We start from the raw sequence: 24403 nt of genomic DNA, 5'->3' as shown, positions 1-24403 counted from the left end.
CTGCCCCAGAGCAATGCCCAGCAGCAGCCCGACGTGGCTACTGCTGTGCATAAAATGTCTATCTAGTGCATTTAGAGATTAGAAGATTAAAACCACCAGAAAGAACAGGATCATGGCATAAGTATTAACGTAACAGTATAGAAATTACATAATAAGATCCTACTCACAGTATGCTTTACACAGCAGTAAAGTCCCAATAATTTATCCCTGCAAATCTGTGAAACCATTTTGTACTATGCAGCCTTATTACCTTTACAGAAAAGTCATCTGGAATATTTTAGTTTTGCATACTTTGTGGAAGAGCAGGAGAATGTGAACCTTCTGACCTCTTTGGGCAGCTCATTCCACAAGATGGGAGCCCCAACAGAGAAAGAGTGTGTACGGGAAGTTGTTGATTTTATTCATTTGAGGGTTGGCACCAGCGGATATCTCAACTGCCATGAATGGAGTTGCCGTGGCAGAGCATGGAGAGATAGATGGCCCTGTAAATAAGAAGGGCCAAGACCGTATGTGATTACCAGTGCCTTAAACTGAAGTCGCTAACAAATGGGCAACCAATAGATGGTTTGCTGCTGAGAGAAGCTACAGAATTGCTTTGTTCAGGCTTCACTCAAAATCAGATTTTAATGAAATTCGCATAGATCCAGTCATTCTTCGAGAAATCTATAAAAAGCAATTAAATTGGTGGACATCCCTTTAGGCTGCAGGCGGGCTTCTAACTTCTAGCTCAGTGGAGTGTTAGTAGTGGGGCAGGATCCGTCCCTTTCAATCATAGTGGAATCATCTGAAAGTGGGTTAGAACCATCACTAAAACCACTAAAGCCGCAAGAAAGAACAGGAATTTGTTGTAAACCGCCCTGAATCCTTGGGGAAGGACAGTAGAGAAATGCAATCAATCAATCAATACAATTAGTTACAGGATTGAACTTATTGTATGTAAAACCAGGTTCTGAAACCTGCTTTGAAGTTGGTTTATTTAGATCAGATTTAATTAGGATACGGTGTGCTACATGAATGCTGAGATTGTGACTTATTTCTTGTGCTACTCTTAGGGCCAGATTCCACTGGGTTTCTGCAGGGGAAGTGGTGAAACTAGAGATGAATGATTGAATGGATGACGCCAGAAATTGAATGATCTCCTGCAAACTGAATCTTGGTTTTGTAAGCAAACCATAGTTGCAGTTCCTGTTATGCCTGCATTGTGATGAAGAGTCCATGTTGGATGAACATCTAAAATTACCACAACACCTTTAAGACCAACAAAGATTTATTCAAGGTCTGAGCTTTCAAGTGCATGTACTCTTCCTCAGACAATGGGACAAAGATCATATGACTATAGGTAAAGGTAAAGGTATCCCCTGTGCAAGCACCAAGTCATGTCTGACCCTTGGGGTGACGCCCTCTAGCGTTTTCATGGCAGACTCAATACGGGGTGGTTTGCCAGTGCCTTCCCCAGTCATTACCATTTACCCCCCAGCAAGCTGGGTACTCATTTTACCAACCTCGGAAGGATGGAAGGCTGAGTCGACCTTGAGCCGGCTACTGGGATCGAACTCCCAGCCTCATGGACAAAGCTTTCAGACGGCTGCCTTACCACTCTGCGCCACAAGAGGCTCTTCATATGATTATAGATATAAGGAAAAAAAAAAGATGATATTGCATAATTTGGATGTTGTGACACAGTTTACTAATTCGCTACTCGTTTACTTTTTCCATATGACTATAGATATAAGGAAAAAGTAAACGAGTAGCGAATTAGTAAACTGTGTCACAACATCCAAATTATGCAATATCATCTTTGCTAAAAAAAGCTAATCTGGATTCAGTTGTAGTTCACAAAAACATTGTAGAAATAAAAAATGTCAAGGTTAGTAATTAATGGCAGACACTTTCCCAGTTGTGAAAAGAAATAATTAAAAGAGACTAGTTGCTTGCTCCGTCTATCTCCACCCAAGCATGGAAGCATCCCCACAAGTGACAAACTGTGCTGAGATGTTATCTTGTCCTGAGACCAGAGAGTAAGATTCCACATTACATTACATATTACTTGTATCACATTATAGTCACATTGTCCAAAACAAAATAAAAATAAGAGGGGATTGTAAGGAATGCGGATATAAGAGTTGAATCAGGTCAGCAAGCGTAATGAGATAAGAGACCAAGGTCCGTGTTGAGTCCTGGGTATTCCATTGTTTTGAGTGTTGTAATAACTTGCCTTTCTGCAATCTCTCTTTCTAGTCTATTCTTGAAGTTCCTTTGCAAGTAAAACAGCTACTTTAAGGTCCCTTATTGAATGTCCTGGTAGGTTGAAGTGTTCCCCTATAGGCTTTTCAGTTCTGTGATTTTTTATGTCAGACATGTGTCCATTAATTCTTTGGTGGAGGGTTTGACTATTTGCCCTATGTAGAGAACAGAGGGGCATTGTTGGCACTTAATGGCATATACCGTGTTAGGAGATGAGCATGCGAATAAGCCTTTGATGGTGTAGGTCAAGGGTAGTCAAACTGCGGCCCTCCAGATGTCCATGGACTACGATTCCCATGAGCCCCTGCCAGCAAATGCTGGCAGGGGCTCATGGGAATTGTAGTCCATGGACATCTGGAGGGCCGCAGTTTGACTACCCCTGGTGTAGGTGATGTTGTTAGGCAGAAATTACCATTCATGGCCACTCTTGGCTTTCCAATCACTAGGCACACACTGCTACTGTCGCATCCGGTAGTATCAGTTTTGCCCTAAGACATGAATCAGCTTTCAGAAATGGGTTCCAGATTACAAGAAAAGGCAATAAGCTGCTTTAGGTATGGGAACTGCAGGGTGCAAATGGAACTCCTTCAGGCACGAGGTCTTCCCAAGCCAAAGCGATGTGAGGAGCACCTTTGAATGAAGACCCACAGCCCATGTGTGGATTTGTCCTTGATATTGTAGTAAGCCCCCCCCCCCCGAACCTGCTTGTGAAGATGGGACTCACATGTGCCAATTGTTTGTATCGCGTCTCTTCTCCCTCTTTTTATCAATGATAATTTGGTGAAATCCCTCCCCCTCCCCTGCCTGTGTGTGCATGTGCGGTTTCAGATGCAGACACGTTGGTCTGTAAAAGAACAGCTAGACACGTTCAGGAAAAACTTACAGCAGTGGTCCTAAACCTGGAGATTGGGACCTCTTTGCGGGTCGAACAACCGTTTCACAGGGGTTGCGGCAGGGCAAGCAGCTTGGCTGGTAGGGGGGGGGCTCCATCCACACAACAGCCTTGAGGGGTAGATCAAGATAGAGTATTCGTCTGTCTGGAGGAGCAGAAAAGAGCAAGATCGGCATGGCAGGACAAGAGGCAGAGCTGAACTGAGAAACCCCGGAAAAAAACCCCAATTTATATAATATCATGAACAATGGATCTTCACACCATTGGTCAGTTTCAGTTTAATTTCTGTGCAAGAACACTTGCCCAATTTTATGGTTGGGGGTCACCACAACATGAGGAATTGTATTAAAGGGTCGTGGCATTAGGAAGTTTAAGAACCACCGACTTAGATACCATGGTCTATAAGTTTCTGCTGGACTCGAAGCTAGCTATCAAATGAAAGAAGTATGCAGATGTGGGAGAGGAGTGAGAAAATGAGCAAAACCCTCCGTGTTAAAAACGGCTTCTTTTTTCTTCCTCTTTCCAAGGTAAATTGAACAGTCAAGACACGTACAACAATTTCACCAACAACAACCCTGGGAACCCACGCCTTTCCCCTCTTCCGAGCCTGACGGTGGTGGTGCCGCTAGCTCAAATCAAGCAACCCATGACTCTGGGAGCCATCACCAAACGGACAGGGTAAGTGAAACCTCCTTGAACCATTATGCTTTTTAATATATATGAATATGTACCGTATATACTCGCATATAAGCCGACCAGCATATAAGCCGAGCCAACCAATTTTACCACAAAATCTGGGCAAACTTATCGACTCGCATAGAAGCCGAGGGTGGGAAATGCTCCATTAATACAGGCTCTCCTATCCAGCCTCCCTCCCCCAACAAATACAGAAAAGTCGGGAGGATGACTAGCTGCTGGTTTTTGTGCCCCACTTTTCACCCACAGAAACCAAAGAATAGTTTGGAAGAAGTGAAGGCAAAAGAAAAAAAAAAAGATCAGAGTCCCTCAGTCAAATCTTCGATGTCCTACAAGCTGCCAGAGCAACGATTGGTTGGCTGGAGCAGGCTTTTATTTCAATTACCGTATATACCCGCATATAAGCCGAGGAGGGTTTTTTCAGTGTGAAAAAGGTGCTGAAAAACTAGGCTTATACGCGAGTATATAGGGCACTTTGAGTTTTCCTCGCAATGTCCTGTAGCGCAGCTTCACGTTAGCAGGAAAGCCTCGGTTTAATCCCTGACATTTCTCTGGTACATACCAAAGAGAGACAACTGGTTCAAAAATCAAGTGTGTAAAGAACCGCAGGGCATGTGAAGCGGAGATGTAAATATTGGTCTGGAATTTTTAAAGAGGTCTTTCACAAAAAAAAATAATAATACAATTCCAATGGCTCATTTTCTCTGAACTATTCAGGGGATTTTCTTTCTTCGTTGACATCAGAGCTAATTAGTAAGTAAAACGGAAGATTTTCTGGGTTCTGGGTTCTGCGAAACCATCTGAAATGTGTTTCTGAAGAGTATAATAGGATGTGGCATGCATGGGAGGGAGAGCGTTCTGAGTTTCAGAACCTCTTCCCCCCCCCCCCCCATTGGATCTTATTTTATTTTTTTTTACATCCCTTCTCTCCGCCCGTCCCTGCTTACCACCGCTTGGTGTGTTAAATTAAGAGCATACTCAGGATAAAGATCGGGGCACATTTGTCACAGCGGATTTGCTTGATCTGGGCTGGTTCCTCCAACCTCAGAATCAGGATAGCGAAGCAAGTACAATGAAAGCAAGTGGGGGCATTGTGGTACTAAAATGCTTGTCCTAGGACAAGCCCGGGGGGCTGCGGGGGGGGGAGTCACTCATGTTTTGAGTGCTAGCAAACCTCTTTTGCCCTTCTGAAACGGTTGAGTCTGTCTTCGCCCACAGAAGAGTAGCGCGTTTGCCGTATCCATTTATGTCGGCCCGCTTTTAGTTTTCCGTCTCAACACTTTTCAAGTTCAATATGTTGTTATGTGGGCACGGAGCCAACCGACCACAAAACAGAGCAGTTTGTGGAAGAGACATTTGCTGCCTTGTGTGTTCCTGCTGCAGGACGATATGCAGCGGCCCTGTGCCAAGAACCACTCTGAGGACGGGAGGACGCTTAGGAATGGCATCGGATGCAGCACCAGGGGCTTGGGAGGGAAGAGGGAATTAGTGGTAATGGACACTCCCTCAAATCCTTGAGTCTGTGCATGAGTGGGGGCAGTAATTCCCCTTTCCCACTGCAGCCTTCTGAGCAACTTCCCATGCTCCAAGGGGAGCTGAAGGGAAGGCCACAAGGATGTTCCCATCCGAGAACGCTCCCTACTCACTGTTGAGTCATCTCGATGCTAAGTCATGACTAATCAAATTTGCCCTTGCAACATAACTTTTATGTGTAGCAGTTCCACATTTGCCAAGCCTGGACCATGAGTCAAAATGAATAGGCAGAGTCCTGCCTCGTTGTACGTATTGAAACTAACAACAATCTTCTATGATCCTTCAGTTCCCAAAATACTGTACCAATCAACTGTGTAGAGTAGCGATCCCCAACCTGTGGGCCGCGGACCACATGTGGTCCTTTGACTAATTGGAGGTGGGCCCCGAAGGACGCCTTCTGCCCCCCCTTTACTTCATCCCCCCCAGCCCTTTACAACACACTTCATTGTTGTGGTGTGTCTGTATCTTATTTTGAAGGGGTGTTTAAACATTACCATAGTGATCAGAGAGTGTTAGGGCAGTGGTTGAGAGTAGAGGAGTAAACTACCCCCCCCCCACCGGGCCTCAGTAAAAGGCGTTGAGTGGTCCCCGGTGAGTGGTCCCCGGCGTTGAGTGGTCCCCGGTGATAAAAAGGTTGGGGACCACTGGTGTAGAGAATGTTTATTGTTACAGCCAGAGGAATTTGCTTTAATTAGCAGTTGACTACACCTCAATGAACCTGGTTTCACATGTTCTAAGAACCAGTGTGCAATTATTAAGAAGGAATTGCTCGTGATGGCCTCTGCTGCTTTTGTAATGTGTAGAATAGTCATGTATTGTATAGTGCTTCCATGACGGCCGGACATACAGCACCTGATCTTGCCAGGGACAGACAATGCGAATCAGTGAACATCTGCATTTAATGCAGTGTTGTGGTTGGAGCTGCACATGACAGCAAGCGTGGGGCTAAGATCGGGTTGTTGGTTGAAGCCTCTGCAGGATCATTGTTACTATTGTTTGGTCAATGTTTTTTTTTTGACATTGTTTGGTCAAATCTAGACAGGGGAACCCTCAAATGCTTGCTCAGCCCTGAGAGCCATGTTGGAAAGCCAACTTGAGGTGTAGAAAATTCGCATTTGTGAGTAGAGGATAATTAGCATCATGCATGCACATTGACGCATGCACAGTGGTACCTGCCCATTAAAGCAGTCTAGGGTGAGATTGATACTTGGGCCCTGGTCTTATCCAACTTTTGGACATCTAGTTTTCATTTTTATTTGTATTTTTTTAATTGTTTCTTGCCGCTATCGGGGAGCCATCTCGCAACGGGTTACAATCATAGAGCACAAAACCCACAATCATAAAACCGAAAAAACCCAAATTAAACCCACAATTACTAAGAACCAGGCAGCAGCATAAAAACTCCTCCCCCCCCCCCAACCTTCCCACACCCAGCGCCTCAAGGGTGATATTGGGTGCCTGTCCCAGATGAGCCTACATATATAAATATGTGAATATGTTGATATATGGAGGGGCTCTCTGGTCTTCACCCCCCCCCCCCGGCCTCTACCAAAGACCTGGGGGAAAAGCTCCATCTTACAGACCCTGCAGAACTGTGAAAGCTCCTGCAGGGCCCTCAGCTCTTCTGGGAGCTCATTCCACCCGGCTTGTAAAATGAAAGAAAACTGAGATCCTTGTAAGTGTAGCAGGCAACATACTGCTGACCAGCTTGGAAGGTAAGCGAGGTCAGGCGTGGCTAGATGGAAGACCAACTCTGCAGAGAACAGGAACGACAAATCATCTCAGACCATTTCTGGCCATTTCTGGCCCTGAACATTCGTGTTTTCAGGGCATGAGTTGATTGCAACTTGATGGCAACTTATTATTCTTGAGATTGTATTCCAGTTCTCTGAGGTGAATGTAAATGCTATGGCCAGCTTCACCACATCCCATGCTTGTATATAACTCATATACAGGCCTTTTAAAGCTTAACTCATACATATGGCCTGTGTTAAGTGTCCACAGCTACTGAGCTTGCACACATGAATAATAATAAACTCAAGAAGTTTATATGATTCTGCACGATGGCGTCCACTCTGAGCTGCCGCCAGCACATTGTGATGGAGCAGCATGCGGCGCTGATTAATCGCCACGGGGGACCAATTTTGGCAGCAGACCCTGTCCACCCTGGTTTTTTGTGCCCTCACAGACACAGCCAGGGTGAAAAGGTTCCACCATGTGGGGTGGGGGTGTCGGGGGGGTTCCTTTACACCTTTGTGCAAAGAAAAAAATGTCGCATTTGGCATTCCCTTCCCATTTCTGCATTCCCTTCCCATGGAGCAACAGAGGCCCTAAAGCGGGCCAGGCCTGGAACGGGGACAGGCTGGCTCCAATGTTGTGTGGCAGCGAGGATTAGCCCTGCTACCATACGGGTGCCGGCCCGGTCTTTTCCACCCGTGTGGAATCAGTCACAGTGTTCTGGAAGGTGTTACAAAGGGGGAAAAAAATTGGAACTTTTTTTCCTTCTCTCCCCATTTTAAAAATGGGTATGGGGGAGGTCAGCCAGTGTTCAGATTTCAAATGAATAATGATATTATTTCATAAACATAAATTCCATGTTTAATTGTGATGATTTTGAGCTGTTCTTCCAGTGAAATGCACAACCAAGCAGAACACGTACCAAATTTCATTGCAATGTCTTAATAGCCAAAGGAGATGGAGTATGATGACCATTCTTTGGCCTTCAGAAGAGAGTAGAGAGCCCGTGGGTACGTGGAGCTTCGGATGCCCAGTAGAGCCTCGTGGATACATTAACAAAGGAGCCAGTGGGCTGGATCTAGCATAGTTCAAAGGAATGGAGGTGATGGGGCTTTGTAGCCAAGATTGGTTCAAGGATCTGTGAGGCCGTAGCAGAGTACAATTAAAGCAGGAGCAGGAGTACAATTAAAGCAGGAGCAACCAGACTGGGCACAGAGGGGCTCCCCACAGTGGAAAGGGGTCCCAGTGCAAGTATCCTTAAAGAGGGAAAAGGGACAAGGAGAGAGGCTACAGCTCTGATCCATTGTGTGTGGGGGGGAAGGCACTGCACGGGGCCCTGGAAGCGCAGAGTCCATAACATGTGCTACATGGCCCTGTTTGCAGACCTGAAAATCAAGGACCATATTGTTGTTAGTGGCTAGATTGCTCACAGAGTTGACATTCTGCTTTGCCTTAACCAACCTTGTAAGGGGCAGGTGCAAGAGCAGATAGGCAGAGTACAATCAAGCCTTATTCATTCAAAGTGTATATTACCCCTGTAGTGCAGTGAATGTTTCCAGTCCGGCTCAAGGTTACTATTACTAACCACTACACCATGTTGGCTTTCCCCCCTCTGCAACTGCTTTTTCCTATAGATTTTTCTACTAGTTGGTATTAGTTAATATACGTTGGTCACATAGAGCCTCTTGGGGCGCAGGGTGGTAAGGCAGCAGACATGCAGTCTGAAGCTCTGCCATAAGGCTGGGAGTTCGATTCCAGCAGCCGGCTCAAGGTTGACTCAGCCTTCCATCCTTCTGAGGTCGGTAAAATGAGTACCCAGCTTGCTGGGGGGTAAACGGTAATGACTGGGGAAGGCATTGGCAAACCACCCCGTATTGAGTCTGCCATGAAAACGCTAGAGGGCGTCACCCCAAGGGACAGTCTTGACTCGGTGCTTGCACAGGGGATACCTTTACCTTTACCTTATCATTATAATGTTTGCTGACCAGGCCTGGGGGACTTAAATTTTCTCAGACCAGCCTGATACGATTTGTTTGGTTATTATGTTTCTGCCCCATCTTTCTTCCATTTTGGAAGACATTTTACAGAGTGTTCCCAACAAGTCTTTCATCCTGGAATGGTTGTTACTTATATTTGAACTGACTCAGCTTCCTGGTAGCACGATGGCTTTTGGGGGGATCCGGTCAAAGAAAGACAGGCATTCGTTGGAGATGGTCCACACTAGGGGTGTGAAATTTTTTGCATGGCTTTTTCCAGATTTGGGCTGAGTTGATTATGTATATGCCAAATCACCCAAAAAGTTGAAAAAGGCTGTGTTAGGTTAATCAAGATGGGCTGGTCTCCACTGTGCTAAACTGCTCCCCTTGAGAAGAAAATTGCCCCCCCCCCCAACTTTCTGCCTACATGCCTGAGGCTGTCTTCCTTTTGAAATGCTGTGTTTTTGTGTATAAGTTTTATCCTTATCCATGGTTCCTCTATATATTTGTGAAACAGCCTGGGGGGTGGAACATGTCTGGTTGTCCAAGTTGGAATAGGGCCAATCAGGGTGCAGCCAGCAAAGCTGACTGCATCCTGATTGGCCCTGCCCCTGCAGTTCCCACCCTCCATCCCTGGACTCTAGCCTCTTGGCTCTCAGACACGCCTCAGTACCTGGAGCCAGCAGCAGGTAAGGGGAGAGGGCCCTGGGCAAAGGGTCGTGGTGGAGGTCCTGCTAATGAGGGCCTCCTTGCCTGCTAGGCTGGTCCTGCTAACGAGGGTCTCCTGGACTGCTAAGCAGGGCCTGCTAATGACTAACAAGCTAACGACTAACAACGACTAAGCAGCCCCCGCCCACCCCACTTGATCCAGCTGCGAGCTGCGGCCCAAAGCCACTTTAAGCTACATGCCGGGGGCCAGGGGAGAGAACCCTTTTCAAGCTAGTATCCATATAAAATAAAATCAAGGCTCGACAGCCTATACTATGCAAATTAATTTCTCACTGCTTAAAATATATGTATACATTTGTAAAAAACTTTCTATTCTACCTTGCACTCCATTTCAAGCATTTTCAAGTCCTGCTTCTCTCTCACACGCACACACCCTTTAATGGGAAGGCTTAAGTATCCTGTTGAAATCAATAGCACTTTAAAACCCCTAACCTGAGGCTGCATTGTGCTATAATAGAAAAATTCAAGATAAAATCTAATGCTTAAGAAAGAGCTGCTGCACTAAACAGCAGCAAACAGGGAGCGGGGAGGGGGGGGATTCCAATTCAGATTCCAAATTAATTCCATGTCTGTGGCATATCCTAAAAGGTACATGAACTGGTGTAAGGCTGGAGCCATGAGCCTCAAGGAGAGGCAGCTCAGCAGGGATCAGGCCTTCCTTGCAAAATGGGGGGGGGGGACCTTCTTTGTCGAGCAAAAGCCGAACAGCATGCTGATGTTCCCTAGAGTTCGTCGAGGCCTAAAATGGCCAAATTGAGACAGCATCCTCAACGTAAGCCTCCAGGGGGCAAAGCGTGTGTGCCGCATCTTTAACATCTGCCCTTTTATTTCTCCCGTTCGGGCGAGAGGACAGGGACCATCTGCCTGGCTTCGAGAAGTGTAGGATGCTCTGCGCATTACCGCAAATGGCAAAAGACAGATGTATTTACACCTACATGGGAAACACCTTTAAGCAGTGCTACAAGGGAACAGCTCTCCCCCGCCCCCCTTTTTCTTGCTCTCCAGAAGCAGCTGCCCCACGCTGGCAACAGGGCCTTAGTCACGAGGAAGAAGTCTAACAGGAAGAGAGCACTGGGATTCAGCTGGATTTTACAAGGGTCTCCTCTGCTGTGGCCAGCGGTGGGCGGGGAAGGCGGCCCGGGGAAAAGATGACTTCCGTCTTCGGCATCTTTAAAGCCTGAAATGTAATCTCCTACCCAAACCATTCTGGATTATAAAAAGGCTACTCCAGGGCAACATCCCGTGACTTTCTTGTTCCTCAGACACCTTTGTTCTTGCTGGTTTTCCTACTCAGAAGGCATTCTCTTGTTCCGACAGGTCAAATCAGCCTTTTCACTGTTGCTTTTGGATAATCAATCAGGGATACGGGAGCAGGAAAACTGGGGTTTGAATCCCTGCTTGGCTGTGAATCTGCTCGAATGAACAGTCCCTCCCCACATGGGTTCATGTAGTTAGAATCATAGAGTTGGAAGGGACCTCCGGGGTCATCTAGTCCAACCCTCTTCATAATGCGGGAAATCACAACAGCCCGCCCACCCACAGTGGCCCCTATTTTATGCCCAAGTGATTCCCCCCCCCCACCAAAAATCTCCAGAATCCAGCCTGGCCTGGAGGAAGTTCAGCTACCATCCCACAGTGGCGATCAGCAATTCCCTGGGTATGCGAGGAAGGGCCACAAGAGACAAACATTGACACATCCCTTCCTGCCCACCCACTCACAATCTGCCTCAGTTCATAAAATCAGCATTTCTGTCAGATGGCTTAGCCTCTTCTTAAAAACTTCCAAAGAAGGAGAACTCACCACCTCCTGAAGAAGCCTGTTCCACTGAGGAAGCGCTCTAACTGTCAGGAACTTCTTCCGGATGTTTAGCCCAAAATTCTTTTGAATTAATTTCAACCCATTGTATGTATCCCTCAGCACGTGAAATGATTTTGCCACGTTGAGCATGATTCCCCTCACAAGAAAAGATCGAGGAGATGTAGGAATTGAGCTGTTCAGCCCACTCCGCTTGTGGACAGACAGATCAGCAGAGAATGTTGGCTGGATAAATGGCACCTCTTTCAGTGTGCACGCACTGCACTTCACCCCCGCAGTACAGGGGATGCGGGGGGATCAGAGATTCATTCAGTAATACAATAAAACACATAAAATCCCATTAAACCCCCCATTACATTACAATAGTTCCAGATGATGAAAACCTCATTCTTAACATGAAAACTTTCAGAGGCAACATGGGGGGGGGGGGGCAGATGTTCAGAGCTAAGATTTAATCGCTCCAGCCAGAGAGGGGACCCATAACACTGGCTCTAGCACTTGCCCCGACCGAAACCAGGCCCTCCAGAAACCGGAAACCTCTCCGATTAATGTGAATGTGAATGTTCTCACTTTTACAGCAGTCTGTAATCTGCTGCCCACCCGGTTCCAGATACCGTATTGGGGATGGGCTGTGGCTCAGTGGTGGAGCATCTGCGGGATGTGCCAAGGCTTCCGGGTTCAGTTCCCAGCATCTCTAGTTTAAAGGTTCAAAGAGTAGACATGGTGAAAGAGTCCGTCAGAGCTGCAGCCCATCAGAATAGGCCAGGGGTAGTCAAACTGTGGCCCTCCAGATGTCCATGGACTACAATTCCCATGGACATCTGGAGGGCCACAGTTTGACTACCCCTGGAATAGGCCATACTGAACCTGACAGACCAAGACTCTGATTTAGTATAATAGAATCCTAGAATCATAGAGTTGGAAGGGACCTCTTGGGTCATCCAGTCCAACCCCCTGCACTATGCAGGACACTCACAACCCTATCATTCACCCATTGTTATCTGCCCCCCCCCTTGAGACTTCACAGAATCAGCCTCTCCGTCAGATGGCTCTCCAGCCTCTGTTTAAAAATCTCCAAAGATGGAGAACCCACCACCTCCCGAGGAAGCCTGTTCCACTGAGAAACCGCTCTGACTGTCAGGAACTTCTTCTGATATTAGGCACCTTCACGGTTTCTGTATAGGCAACTCCTGATTCCAGAAACACTTCTGTTGCTTATTAGATTGTTATTGTTTTAATTTTTTATTATTAATAATAATAAATAGATTGGTAGAGCAGGCTTTCTCAACCAGGGTTTCGTGAAACCCTGGGGTTTCTTGATGGAAGTAGAAGGGTTTCCTGAATGGATGAGAGTTAATTATTTGTAATATATATATATTTAAAATTTGTTGAATATTTATTGGGAGATTATTTGACCCCTGCTTCCGTGAAATAGTGAAATGATGGGCCTGGAGGGGGTGGGGAGGGGCTGGGCCACAGGTGGGCGTGTCCACAGATAATCTTCCCAACCGTATTCTGCACGATCGTGCCACGTCTGGGGTTTCTCAAAGCCCGGAGAATGTTTTCAGAGGTTTCTCAATGGTAAAAAAGTCGAGAAAGGCTGGGTTAGAGTGTGAGACGGGGAGTGGAAAACGGTGAAATTCAAATCCCCCTCTTCCAGGTTTCTCACTGGGTGACCTTGGCTCCATCACTCTCCCTGACCTCCTGCACAGAATTGTTGCTTTTGTTGTTGTTGTTGTTGTTAGGTGCGAAGTCGTGTCCGACCCATCGCGACCCCATGGACAATGATCCTCCAGGCCTTCCTGTCCTCTACCATTCCCCGGAGTCCATTTAAGTTTGCATCAACTGCTTCAGTGACTCCATCCAGCCACTCATTCTCTGTCGTCCCCTTCTTCTTTTGCTCTCGATCACTCCCAGCATTAGGCTCTTCTCCAGGGAGTCCTTCCTTCTCATGAGGTGGCCAAAGTATTTGAGTTTCATCTTCAGGATCTGGCCTTCTAAGGAGCAGGCAGGGCTGATCTCCTCTAGAATTGTTGTGGTGAGAGCCATATATGCCATCCTCAACTTCCCAAAGGAAGATCCAAGAGGCTCGCCATGTTGGTCTGAAACAGCACAACAAAAATCGAATCCAGTAGCTCTTGGACTCAATTATCGTTCCTGAAGTGGATTCAAGTGGATAGCCATATTGGTCTGAAGGTGAACAACAAAATTTGAGTCCAGTATTTGGACTTGCGTATAATGCTGTTTACTAATTTGCTACTAATTTACTCTCTCCTTATATCTGTCCTCTTATGATCCCTGTTGTATTGTCGGAGGAAGAGGGCCTGCCCGCTTAAGCTCACGCCTTGAATAAATCTTTGTTGGTTTTAAAGGTGCTGCTGGACTCAAATCTTCCTGAAGGAAGAGAGGGAGAAAAATAACAGCGAACAGTGGTGAGGCTTTAAAGCAGGAGTAGTCAAACTGCGGCCCTCCAGATGTCCATGGACTACAATTCCCATGAGCCCCTGCCTGCATTCATACATAAAATACACTCTCTAAGACGTCATATAATTAAAATTCAGAATAAATCATCTCTAATATTTCCTGTAAGAGTCCTATCCTGGGATTGAGGAGGGCATGTTAGAATTTCCCTACTAGAACCAATTGATGGGTGCAGATTTAAGCAGAGAGGTCTAAGACAGGGGTAGTCAAACTGCGGCCCTCCAGACGTCCGTGGACTACAATTCCCATGAGCCCCTGTCAGCGAATGCTGGCAGGGGCTCATGGGAATTGTAGTCCACGGACATCTGGAGGGCCGCAGTTTGACTACTCCTGCTTTAAAGTGTTAAAAACAAAAAACTTAGGCCAGCAAGTCCCTAATGACCTTGGCTGCTCAGTCCATGGGTTCAGCCCTAGGAAATGAAGGTCACAAAGGCCGGCCAATTGAGCCTGTGCCCCATCCCAGAAGAGTTTATCCAGCAAGAGTTTCCTCTCCAGGAACTCTTCTCTGTCTTGTTTGTTTGTGCAGAATGGTGAGAGTTTGCAGAGAACCCAATTTTGATGCAGGATTCAGCCGAGATGCTATCAGCGTTAACGCTTCCCACCTCCTGTACGATTTGTTCCTAAAATCATTGGTATCCGCTTGATCCCTTTTGAACTCCTTTGAACTCTGGAGACCGTAATCCTTTCCAGGACTCCCCCTCCCCCCCCCCAAAAAAAAAGCAAGAAGAACTACACCGGCTGACTAGGAAACAACAAAAGAGAATCAAAAGCAAACCTTAAAAGAAGAGTGGGTGGGTGGGGAGTCTAAATTAAATCACTTACATTTCAAACACACAAAGCGGAGTTGGCACATTTATGGGAATTATTTTCTCAGGTGATAAATATTTCAGAAGTGTTACTGTTTTCACCGTTGTTGTGATTTATGGATTCCACTGGGTGTCCTCGCCTGAGCTGGGGCTCTAAGGGGCAGTGATGCAAAGCAGAATAGGGAAGGAGCTTGTTCCCTACTTCTGCCCCGTCTTGAAAACAGCATTTTTGAGCTGTGGAGTTTGTGGACAGGTCCTCGTTTCCCAAAGTCCTTCTTTGCTGCCCCAGTTGTTGTCCTCAGGGATGTTCCTTGCGGAGATGAGCTCCCCGCCCCCACCCCTACGATGTACCCATCTGGCAAGACCTCTGGGGATGGGCATAGAGCAGGATGCCAGTGCCTTTCTTCTGTCTCTTGTTGTGAGAGGAGGAATACTCCAGGGCAGTGGTTCTCAACCTTGAGGTCGGGACCATTTGGGGGTCAAACAACTCTTTCACAGGGGTCGAGGCAGGGCCAGCACCTTGGCTGTGGGGAGGGGTCGCCACTGCCGCTGCTCCTCCTGAAGGCACCCACCAACTGATATACAATTTATATACAATCATGAACAATAGATCTTCACGCCATGGGTCAGTTTTGGTTTAATTTCTGTGCAAGAACACTGGGATCATTTTATGGTCGGGGGTCCCCACCACTTGAGGAACTGGATTAAAGGGTTGTGGCATTACAGTGCATTCCTTGCCATGACGAGCGGGCAAGCTAGCCTATTGCGGCATTAAGAAGGTTGAGAACCACTGGTCTAGGGCAGGGGTAGTCAACCTGTGGTCCTCCAGATGTTCATGGACTACAATTCCCATGAGCCCCTGCCAGCGTTTGCTGGTCTAGGGTCTTCCGTGAGCCCTGTCTGCACATACGTAGGTAGTCCCTGGTTCAGACCTTAACATATATTTATTTTCCAACGCTTCACGGAGAAGATCCTTAAGATGTCTTTGTAAGGCCAAGACCACTGCCTAATCCAGGGGTAGTCAAACTGCGGCCCTCCAGATGTCCATGGACTACAATTCCCATGAGCCCCTGCCACCATTTACTGGCAGGGGATCATGGGATTTGTAGTCCATGGACATCTGGAGGGCCGCAGTTTGACTACCCTTGGCCTCATCATTCCCAGGGGTGGGGTGGGGGTACGGTTGCCAGCTCCGTGTTGAAAAATTCCTGGAGATTTGGGGATGGAAGCCTGGGGACCACAGGGTTTGGGGAACAGATGACCTCAGTGTGCTTTCGTGCCAGGGAGTCCATCCTCTAAAGCTGCTTTTCTTCTCCCTTGAGGAACTGACCTCTGTTGTTCAGGAGATCAGTCATAAGTCCAAGAGATCTCCAGGCTCCTAGTTGCTTCAATAGCCATTCTGACATTCAGGAGATCTGAGTCATATTCCTGCAAGTGGCTCCAAGAAATTAGATGCTGGAAATTCTACAAATGGAGGCCTCAGCAAGTTTTTTTTTTTCTTAAGAGATTTTCCATTTGGAGTGGACCTGTGGTAGGAGGGAGAGGACCTATGTGTTTCCCCACTTGGTCAAGCCACAACTCTCCAAAGATTTCACAGACTGGCTAAACCAGGGCGGGGGATGGAGGGGAAAGGGCTGGGGGCTTAATCTTTCCTTCCCCTGAATCCAGGGACCCGTGCGCCTAGTTTTTAGGAAGAGAGAATTCTCTTCGGAAGCCCCTGTGTCTGTTGGAGCCCTTTTCCAGGAAACTTATAGAGTAGACTAGAAATAAAGCCCATTTTATGTCTGAATAAAATGGGCACTAGGAGCCGGCCTTCTCTCGGCGCCGGGAGCGGCCTCACCGCGGCGAGGCCACTCCCGGGGCCGAGAGAAGGCCGGCTCCCGTCCCGCCACCTTTCCCGAAGCCCAAAACGGCATTCTGTCGCCCCCGCTTCGCGGCTCCTGATTGGCCCTCTCCGAGTTTTTATCCCGGACGTGTTCCGCCCTAACTCCTCCCCCAGAGCCCTTACTCCTTTATTCTGCGCTGCGCTGCGCTGAAGGGCGGGCTTAAAGATGGTCCCTTCCCACTCTAGGATTCCGTGAGTCTAGTTCAGCCGTGGAATGGGCTGCCTAAGGAGGTGGGGAGCTCCCCCTCACTGGCGGTCTTCAAGCAGCGGCTGAACAGATCATTGAGCAGGGGGTGGAACTAGATGGCCTGTGTGGAGCAGTAGCTTGCTGGGGAAACTCAGAGAGAGCTCCTTCCCCAACCATCAAGGTACTTTATTGAGGAGTGCAGGGCAAAGATGTTTCCCGGGGTGATATGACTAGCTTCTCAACAAGGTTTTGGGTGAGGGCCAGAAAGGAGCGTATTGAGGTTCATTTTTACCCATAACACAGTGAATTAATATTTGTGTTATTAGCCCATTTTGATTGGATTTGTCGGCTGGTCTGCATATGTACGATATTAGCATCTGGGGATAACGTATCACCGAAGTCAGTGTATGGAATCTGTGAATTGGAGTACAATATAGGCATTCATGAGGAGTAGGCACCCTTAGGGTTGGGTGCTTCGGTGAGCCCTGGCCGCTTCGGCGATCGCAGAAGCCCGAGGCGGCCAGCGTCGTGGCGTGGAGGGGAGAGGCGGCGCTGCGCCGCCTCTCCCCTTCACGCCGCGGCGCTGGCCGCCTCGGGCTTCCGCGATCGCCGAAGCGGCCGAGGCACTCCGAAACCCCTAACCCTAGCACCAATGGATGGGAGTAGAACCAGAAGAGCCACGGCCTACGCTGAATGCCTGAGCTGCCTATCACAAAGGCAGACCTGCCTCTTCTGCTTCGCGCTTGTGTTCCTTTTGCTCAATCCTGCAACGCCCACATCCTCTCTGTGCTTTACTCATCGTATGATACAGCGTCCAGCAATGTTTATGCTAATCGCCGCTAATGTTTAATTAAGGATGTGCTTTGTTATGTGTCTGCTTCCTTTCCTGTCACCTTTCCCAGATGGCTCAAGAGCTGGATTTCTTGGAAGGGGAATAAATGGACACCAATAACGTTGGATATCTTCACCTCAAATATTCATTAAAAAAAAAATTTTTTTTTTGACGTAAAGAGTTTGGAGAACTGAATGCAAAAACCTATTCTCGAAAGAAAAACGAACTTAAAGGGCTGTAATCTGTTTTGTTCACCCCGGGAAGCCACTGGCGTTGGACAGCCCCCATGGTTGCCATGGCTTGACATTGCTTTGTTATTGTCACCCAGCAGAGCCATCTGGTGTTGTCGATTTGAGGACAGGCTCTCTTGCAAATTTGGTACACTGTCCTTCTGTATTAATGAACGCCAAGCGATGTGGTGTGAAGCGGCTCGGAAACGGAGCGATGGTCCTAGACATGAACATTGGTGGCAGGCTGATTTTCAGTCCAGTCCTTTTCAAACATGATTTAGCCTCCTCTTCCTCTCAAGTAAGGGGGGGAGGGCATTACACCGCCCCTCCTCCCCATCCGTCTGCAATCTGCAGGGCAGGTAGTTTAGTTGGGGGAAAAGGTGAGTTTTTCTTTTCTTATCTGATCTTGTTAGTGTGGACACTATTCCCCCCTCCCCCCCCCCCAAAAAAAAATTACAGCCCATCCATCAACGTATGATATCGTATACATTGTGGTAGTGCGAAATTACAAAATTCCCATTTTCTTTTGCATAATTTACCCCGGTGTTGCTGGTGTGCGGGAGGTAAAGAGCGGAACAAGGCAGCAAAGTTCACCTCCAGTTGCCGGAAATTCAATTCAGGCACTCCTTTGGTCTTCTGGGAGGGACTGCCCACATAGTCCCAATCATCTTTCCATAGTATAGAAGTCAAGAACGTTGCTTTTTGTCCTGAAATTGTTAGGAAGTCCCAGCCTCTCAGCCCTGTGATCACAGGAGGGTTACTGGTCTCTTGCGAGTCAGTGGTTGTGCAGCACGATGCTGCACGACCACAGAATCACAAGAGACCAGTAACCCTCCCTGTGATCACAGGGCTGAGAGGCTGGGACTTCCTAACGAGGTGGTACTTCAACATTTCCAGTTGCGTTCAGGATTGTTCCAGTGATGGAGGATCCAGACCAGGGGTTGTCAAACTGCGGCCCTCCAGATGTCCATGGACTCCAATTCCCATGAGCCCCTGCCAGCTGACGCTGGCAGAGGCTCATGGGAATTGGAGTCCATGGACATCTGGAGGGCCGCAGTTTGACTACCCCTGCTTTAAAGGGTAGATTAGAGTTTCAATTGGTTCCTTCATATTTGTTGCCTGTTGTAGTAGCTGACAAAGAAGAATCAGATCTTATTCAAGTGCTTTAGTGGAAAAAGTTGGAACTGTGGAAGTTTCAGAGTCGCAGGCGACGGGTTTTTCCTCACAGATGTTTCTAGCTGATAAACAAGATGGAGGGGAAGGCCCATTCTGGACCTCAGAAGTTTGAATGTTTTTCTTCACGATTCCAAGTTCTGCATGGTTTCCATTCCTTCAGTTCTGCGATTATTAAAGTTCAACTGTCGGTTTATTGTTATTGGTTTAAAGGATGCTTACTTTCATACTTCTAGCCCTCTCCAACACTGCAAAATTCCTGCATTTTTCTTGTGGAAAGCATGTTTTTCAGTATACTGTTCTGCCATGGCTTAGCCCAAAGTATTTTTGAAGTCTTTTGCCTCTGTGTTTACAAGGCTGCCATATATTTCCATATTTGGATGACTGGTTATTGGTGGCAGATTCCAGATATCAATTATTGTGGCATTGTTCCCTCACTTTGGAGACATTCCAGAAGCTGGACTTGGGAGAAATCCGGTTTAAGTCCACCCCGAAGGGTACAATTTATAGGGGCTATGTTGGATTCAGTGGCAGGAAAAGGTTTCTTGCTTCCCGATAGAGCGCAAGCAATTCTTGTCTTAGTTAGACAATTCAGATGGGACTGGTTCCAGTCGGCTCAAAAAATCATCATTCAAGCTATACGGCTTACAGAACAGCAGTTCTGTTGCTTGTGAGACTACATAAGGTAAAGGTATCCCCTATGCAAGCACTGGGTCATGTCTGACCCTTGGGGTGACGCCCTCTAGCGTTTTCATGGCAGACTCAATACGGGGTGGTTTGCCAGTGCCTTCCCCAGTCATTACCGTTTACCCCCCAGCAAGCTGGGTACTCATTTTACCGACCTCGGAAGGATGGAAGGCTGAGTCAACCTTGAGCCAGCTGCTGGGATTGAACTCATGGGCAGAGCTTCAGACTGCATGTCTGCTGCCTTACCACTCTGCGCCACAAGAGGCTCTGTCAGACTACATAGGCCTTTCCTACAGCTCTAGTTTCTGTCTTGTTACATCCCTAATGGCATAGATATTCCCAGACAAATGGTCCATTCACTATCATTGTGGCTTTCTCATGAGCGCTTATGGCAGGGCATATCCTTTATATCAGTGGTTCTCAACCTTCCTAATGCCGCAACCCTTTAATACAGTTCCTCATGTTGTGGTGACCCCCCAACCATAAAACCATGCAAGTGTTCTTTCATTGAAATTAAACCGAAACTGACCAATGGCATGAAGATCCATTGTCCAGGATTCTATATAATTCCCCCCCCCTTGGTTTCTCAGTTCAGTTCTGCCTCTTGTCCCACCATGCCGATCTCGCTCTTTTCTGCTGCTCCAGGCAAACAAACGCTCTGTCTTGATCTACCCCACAAGGCTGTTATGTGGATGGGCATCCCCCCCCCCCCAGCCAAGCTACTTGCCCTGCCATGACACCCGTGAAAGGGTTATTTGACCCCCAAAGGGATCCCAGCCCCCAGGTTGAGAACCACTGCTTTAGAGTTCCTGAATGTGATGTCCTTACCATTATGGGGTTGGGGTGCCCACTGTGAGGACACATGGTCAAAAGAAGAAAGACAACTTTCATAGATTTGCAGGTACTTCATAATGTCCTTAGCTGTTTCTCAGATATCCTGTGCAATCAGTCTACACTGTTACAGTGTTTTATTTAAACAAATAAAGGAGCCACAGGAGCCAAGAGCCTAGGCCAAGAGGCTACACTTACTGGGTTACTGTATTGAAGCCCAGCACTAACATCCAGGCCATCCATATTCCCAGGAATGTGAACACAGAGGCCAAGAGGTTGAGCTGAACAAGGACACTCTCATGAGTGGCCCGTAAAGACCCTGGAACCAATTTTCACCATCTGGGGAGTATCAGAGATTGATTTGTTCACAACAAGAGAAAACACATAACCTGCAAATTTCTGTTCTTAGGTTCCCTAGCAAATGCTGGCAGGGGCTCATGAGAATTGTAGTCCATGAATATCTGGAGGACCACAGGTTGACTACCCCTGACCTAGGAAATGTGTCCAGATTCATTGGGATTCATTCATTTTATGCATTCTGTCCTGATGGTCGCCAAAACTGTTAATTGGAGCTTGTCACCTTAGATCAGGGGTAGTCAAACTGCGGCCCTCCAGATGTCTATGGACTACAGTTCCCATGAGCCCCTGCCAGCGTTTGCTAGGGAACCTAAGCCCTTTCCTGCTCAAGAACAGAAATTTGCAGCTTTTGTGTTTTGATAACAGAAGAAAGAACCTCCCTAAGCTATAATAAACATTTAAACAATTTAACAATAAATATGGATAGAAACGTCTTATCTCTTCTTTTAATTGTCATAGAACAACCAAAACGGCCTCCAGATTTAAACCGTCCTTGGACTAAGAGTCTTTGGACTAAAACTTCCCCATACCTGTGAGCCAAAGGCTCACAACAAAATATATATTGTTTAAATTCTGTGAAGAAGAATAGATCCTAGTGAAGGACTTCACCAGCAAATGCTAAGTTGGAAGAACAACCACTGATGAAAATACCTTTGAAAACGGTTTAATTCTGGAGGCCGTTTTGGTTGTTCTATGACAGTTAAAAGAAGAGGTAAGACGTTTCTATCCATATTTATTGTTAAATTGTTTAAATGTTTATTCTAGCCTAGGGTAGGTTCATTCTTCCGTTATCAGGCTCATTTTGAACCGTCCTCTTTTCGTGGGGGCCTAATAAAGGGAGCAGAGCTTCTGCTTTAACTTTGTCCCACTGGGTTGTTTCTATCATTAGAGAATGTTATGGGTTAGCTCAGTTGACCTGTTCTCTGAAGGTGACTTGGTATAGCCTGATCTTGTCAGACCTCAGAAGCTAAGCAAGGGGCGGGACTTGGAAGGGAGACCACCAAGGAAGTCTCTGTAGAGGCAGACAATGGCCAGCCACCTCTGCTTCCCCCTTGCCTTGAAAGCCATCTCATTGGGGCCAGTTACTTGATGGCACTTTGCACGCACATTTTCAAAAGCATGAGCCACCACAGGCAAACTGTGGCTGTGCAACTCCCGTGATAGTAAGATCCAAGTTACATTTGGATCAGGAGCAAGTTGTAAAACACCTTATGGTGTGGGAGGAGGAACTGGGCACGGGGATGCAGTTTTCAGCAGTATCCCCACCCTCTCATTCAAATGTCATTCACCCCTCTGTTTCCTTGGGGAGGGCAGATTACATTTTACTTGCAACGCAGTTTAGAAAGTGAATATTTTTTTTTTGTTCTTAGGACTGTCCAGTTTTATTCTTTTTGTGACAATTGCATGATTTTACACTGTTGCTTGATGATGACAGCGATGACGACAACTCCTTCATCTAATTTCTGTGCATTTTCCCCCCTTTCCATGAAGACCTTACCTGTTTGGAGCAGGATGTTTTTCCATAAGAGCTCCGTGGTGAGTTCAGTTCGATCCCAGCATGCCTTCTAATTAATTTGCTGTACTCCCTGGAAATCACCATTCATTGCTTTAAAGAGAAAACCAGAAAAAAAAAAACCTGCATGAGCTTCTTCCTTACATAAAAGTGATGCGTGATGCAGGGCGGAACTAAAGGTGACGCTGAGCCTGAGTTTGTTGACAAAAACGGCAGCCCTCCCATCTCTTGCTTCCACTTTCTTGTCCCTACTGTACAACTGGGGACTTGTGTGACGAGGCATCATCGCATTGAGCATTTCCTCGGTGCTTCCTCAGAGCTGCCAGTAACATAAAGCTGGATTGAAAAATGCCCGACCTGAGGTTACAGACCATGTCTCCTTAACTAGGTTATAGTTTCACAAGGGGGGGACTCAACACAGAGTTGCCATTTTTCCGCAGCAGACCTATGTTTGCCCTCACGTTTAGTTCTGCCTTCATATTATTGAGCCAATATTCTCTGTTTTCTGTTGATGTGTCTACACCAGAGGTGTTTGGATGGGAGGCATTTCCTGTAGGTCATGGGTGGCATAGGGATGCCAGCTTCCATGTGGGACCTGGGGATCTCCAGGAATTACACCCTATCTCCAGACTGCAGAGATCTGCTCCCTGGGAGAAAATGGCTGCTTTGGAAGGTGGGCTCTATGGCATTCTACCCGTCTGAGGTCCCTGTCCTCTCCAGACTCCACCCCAAATCTCCAGGAGTCTCTCCAACCTGGAACAAAACCCTACATGGCCATCATTCATTGAGCGTTCAGCAAGAACGGTGACCAGGAAAGCATCTAGGATTGGTTAATGTAGAACAGTATGGAAGACGAATGGGTGGTGCTTCTTTGTCCAGTTGACAGGCATCCATGACACTTCAAAGGAATGCTTCAGTCCAGGCCTATTGATTTCCCTTTTGGCCTCAGCCCATTAAATAATGAACCCAACCTTGGTTACCTGTCACTGCTACTTGTTGTTGAATTCCAGTGATGAAACAAACTCATGATTGGTGATCACCTATGAGTTATTCCCAAAAGACTTCTGAGAGTCATGGTGGTCCTGCAGGCAAAGATCCTTTTTGTACACCCAGACTAGGATTCCCAGTTTTGGGTTGGGAGATTCCTGGAGATCTTGTGGGTGGAGTGAGGGGTTGGGTCTTAGGAAGGGGAGGACGCTCATTGGGCTATAATGCCATAGAGTCAATTTTCTAAAGGAGCCATTTACTCCAAGGGAGTCATTTGCAGTCCCAGGAGATCTCCAGCCACCAACTGAAGGTCGGCAACTCTAGCCCAGCATGCTGTCCCCTGAATCCACCCCGCTCTTGATGGACTTGCATTCCTGCTCCTCCCCTTGTGTCCCAGTCTGGATATGTTGCCTCAGTTGACGTTGTCTACAGCCATGATCTTTTCCAGGGGTCATAACAGCACCCCCCAGTAGCAACAAGAGTGCTCCATTGCCTCAACCTCAACCAGACAAGAAATGTGAGTGCTGGGAGCCTGGATCAGCCCCCCCCCCCCGTAAATTTCTGTTTAGGGACGTGCATCCAAGTTGAAAATATACCTGAAAAATACCTTATTTTGAGGGCTTTGTTTTGACTTTCCAAATGTATCTGGGTTTTCTCGGGGGAAACAAGCGATTTTTTAAAAAAATCCTGAGAAAATCCTGAATATGGGAATTATCAATAGACCCAAAGACACATGAGAGGCGGGAGCAGATTGCCTTCGCCTCTCAGCTGTTTGTCGGGCAGAAGACAGACCGGGGGTCAGCTGTGCTGG

At 47.2% G+C, this 24403-nt stretch overlaps 1 protein-coding gene across 12 annotated transcripts in view; it reads left to right on the top strand.

The window, feature by feature from the left end:
- The window catches only part of BCAS3 (BCAS3 microtubule associated cell migration factor), a 631049-nt gene that overhangs the window by 259952 nt on the left and 346694 nt on the right, over positions 1-24403 (top strand). For 10 of the 12 annotated variants that reach the window (XM_077311257.1, XM_077311251.1, XM_077311253.1 and 7 more), the window contains exons 16-17: positions 3664-3814; positions 22584-22628. In XM_077311257.1, the coding sequence (XP_077167372.1) occupies positions 3664-3814; positions 22584-22628 (196 nt within the window). The remainder of the gene's footprint in view (positions 1-3663; positions 3815-22583; positions 22629-24403) is intronic. The other 2 variants (XM_077311248.1, XM_077311247.1) reach the window with 1 other exon arrangement.

This window comes from Paroedura picta, chromosome 15, assembly GCF_049243985.1.
Source record: "Paroedura picta isolate Pp20150507F chromosome 15, Ppicta_v3.0, whole genome shotgun sequence".
Lineage (NCBI taxonomy): Eukaryota > Metazoa > Chordata > Lepidosauria > Squamata > Gekkonidae > Paroedura > Paroedura picta.
This window is presented reverse-complemented; position numbering and strand designations above follow the sequence as displayed.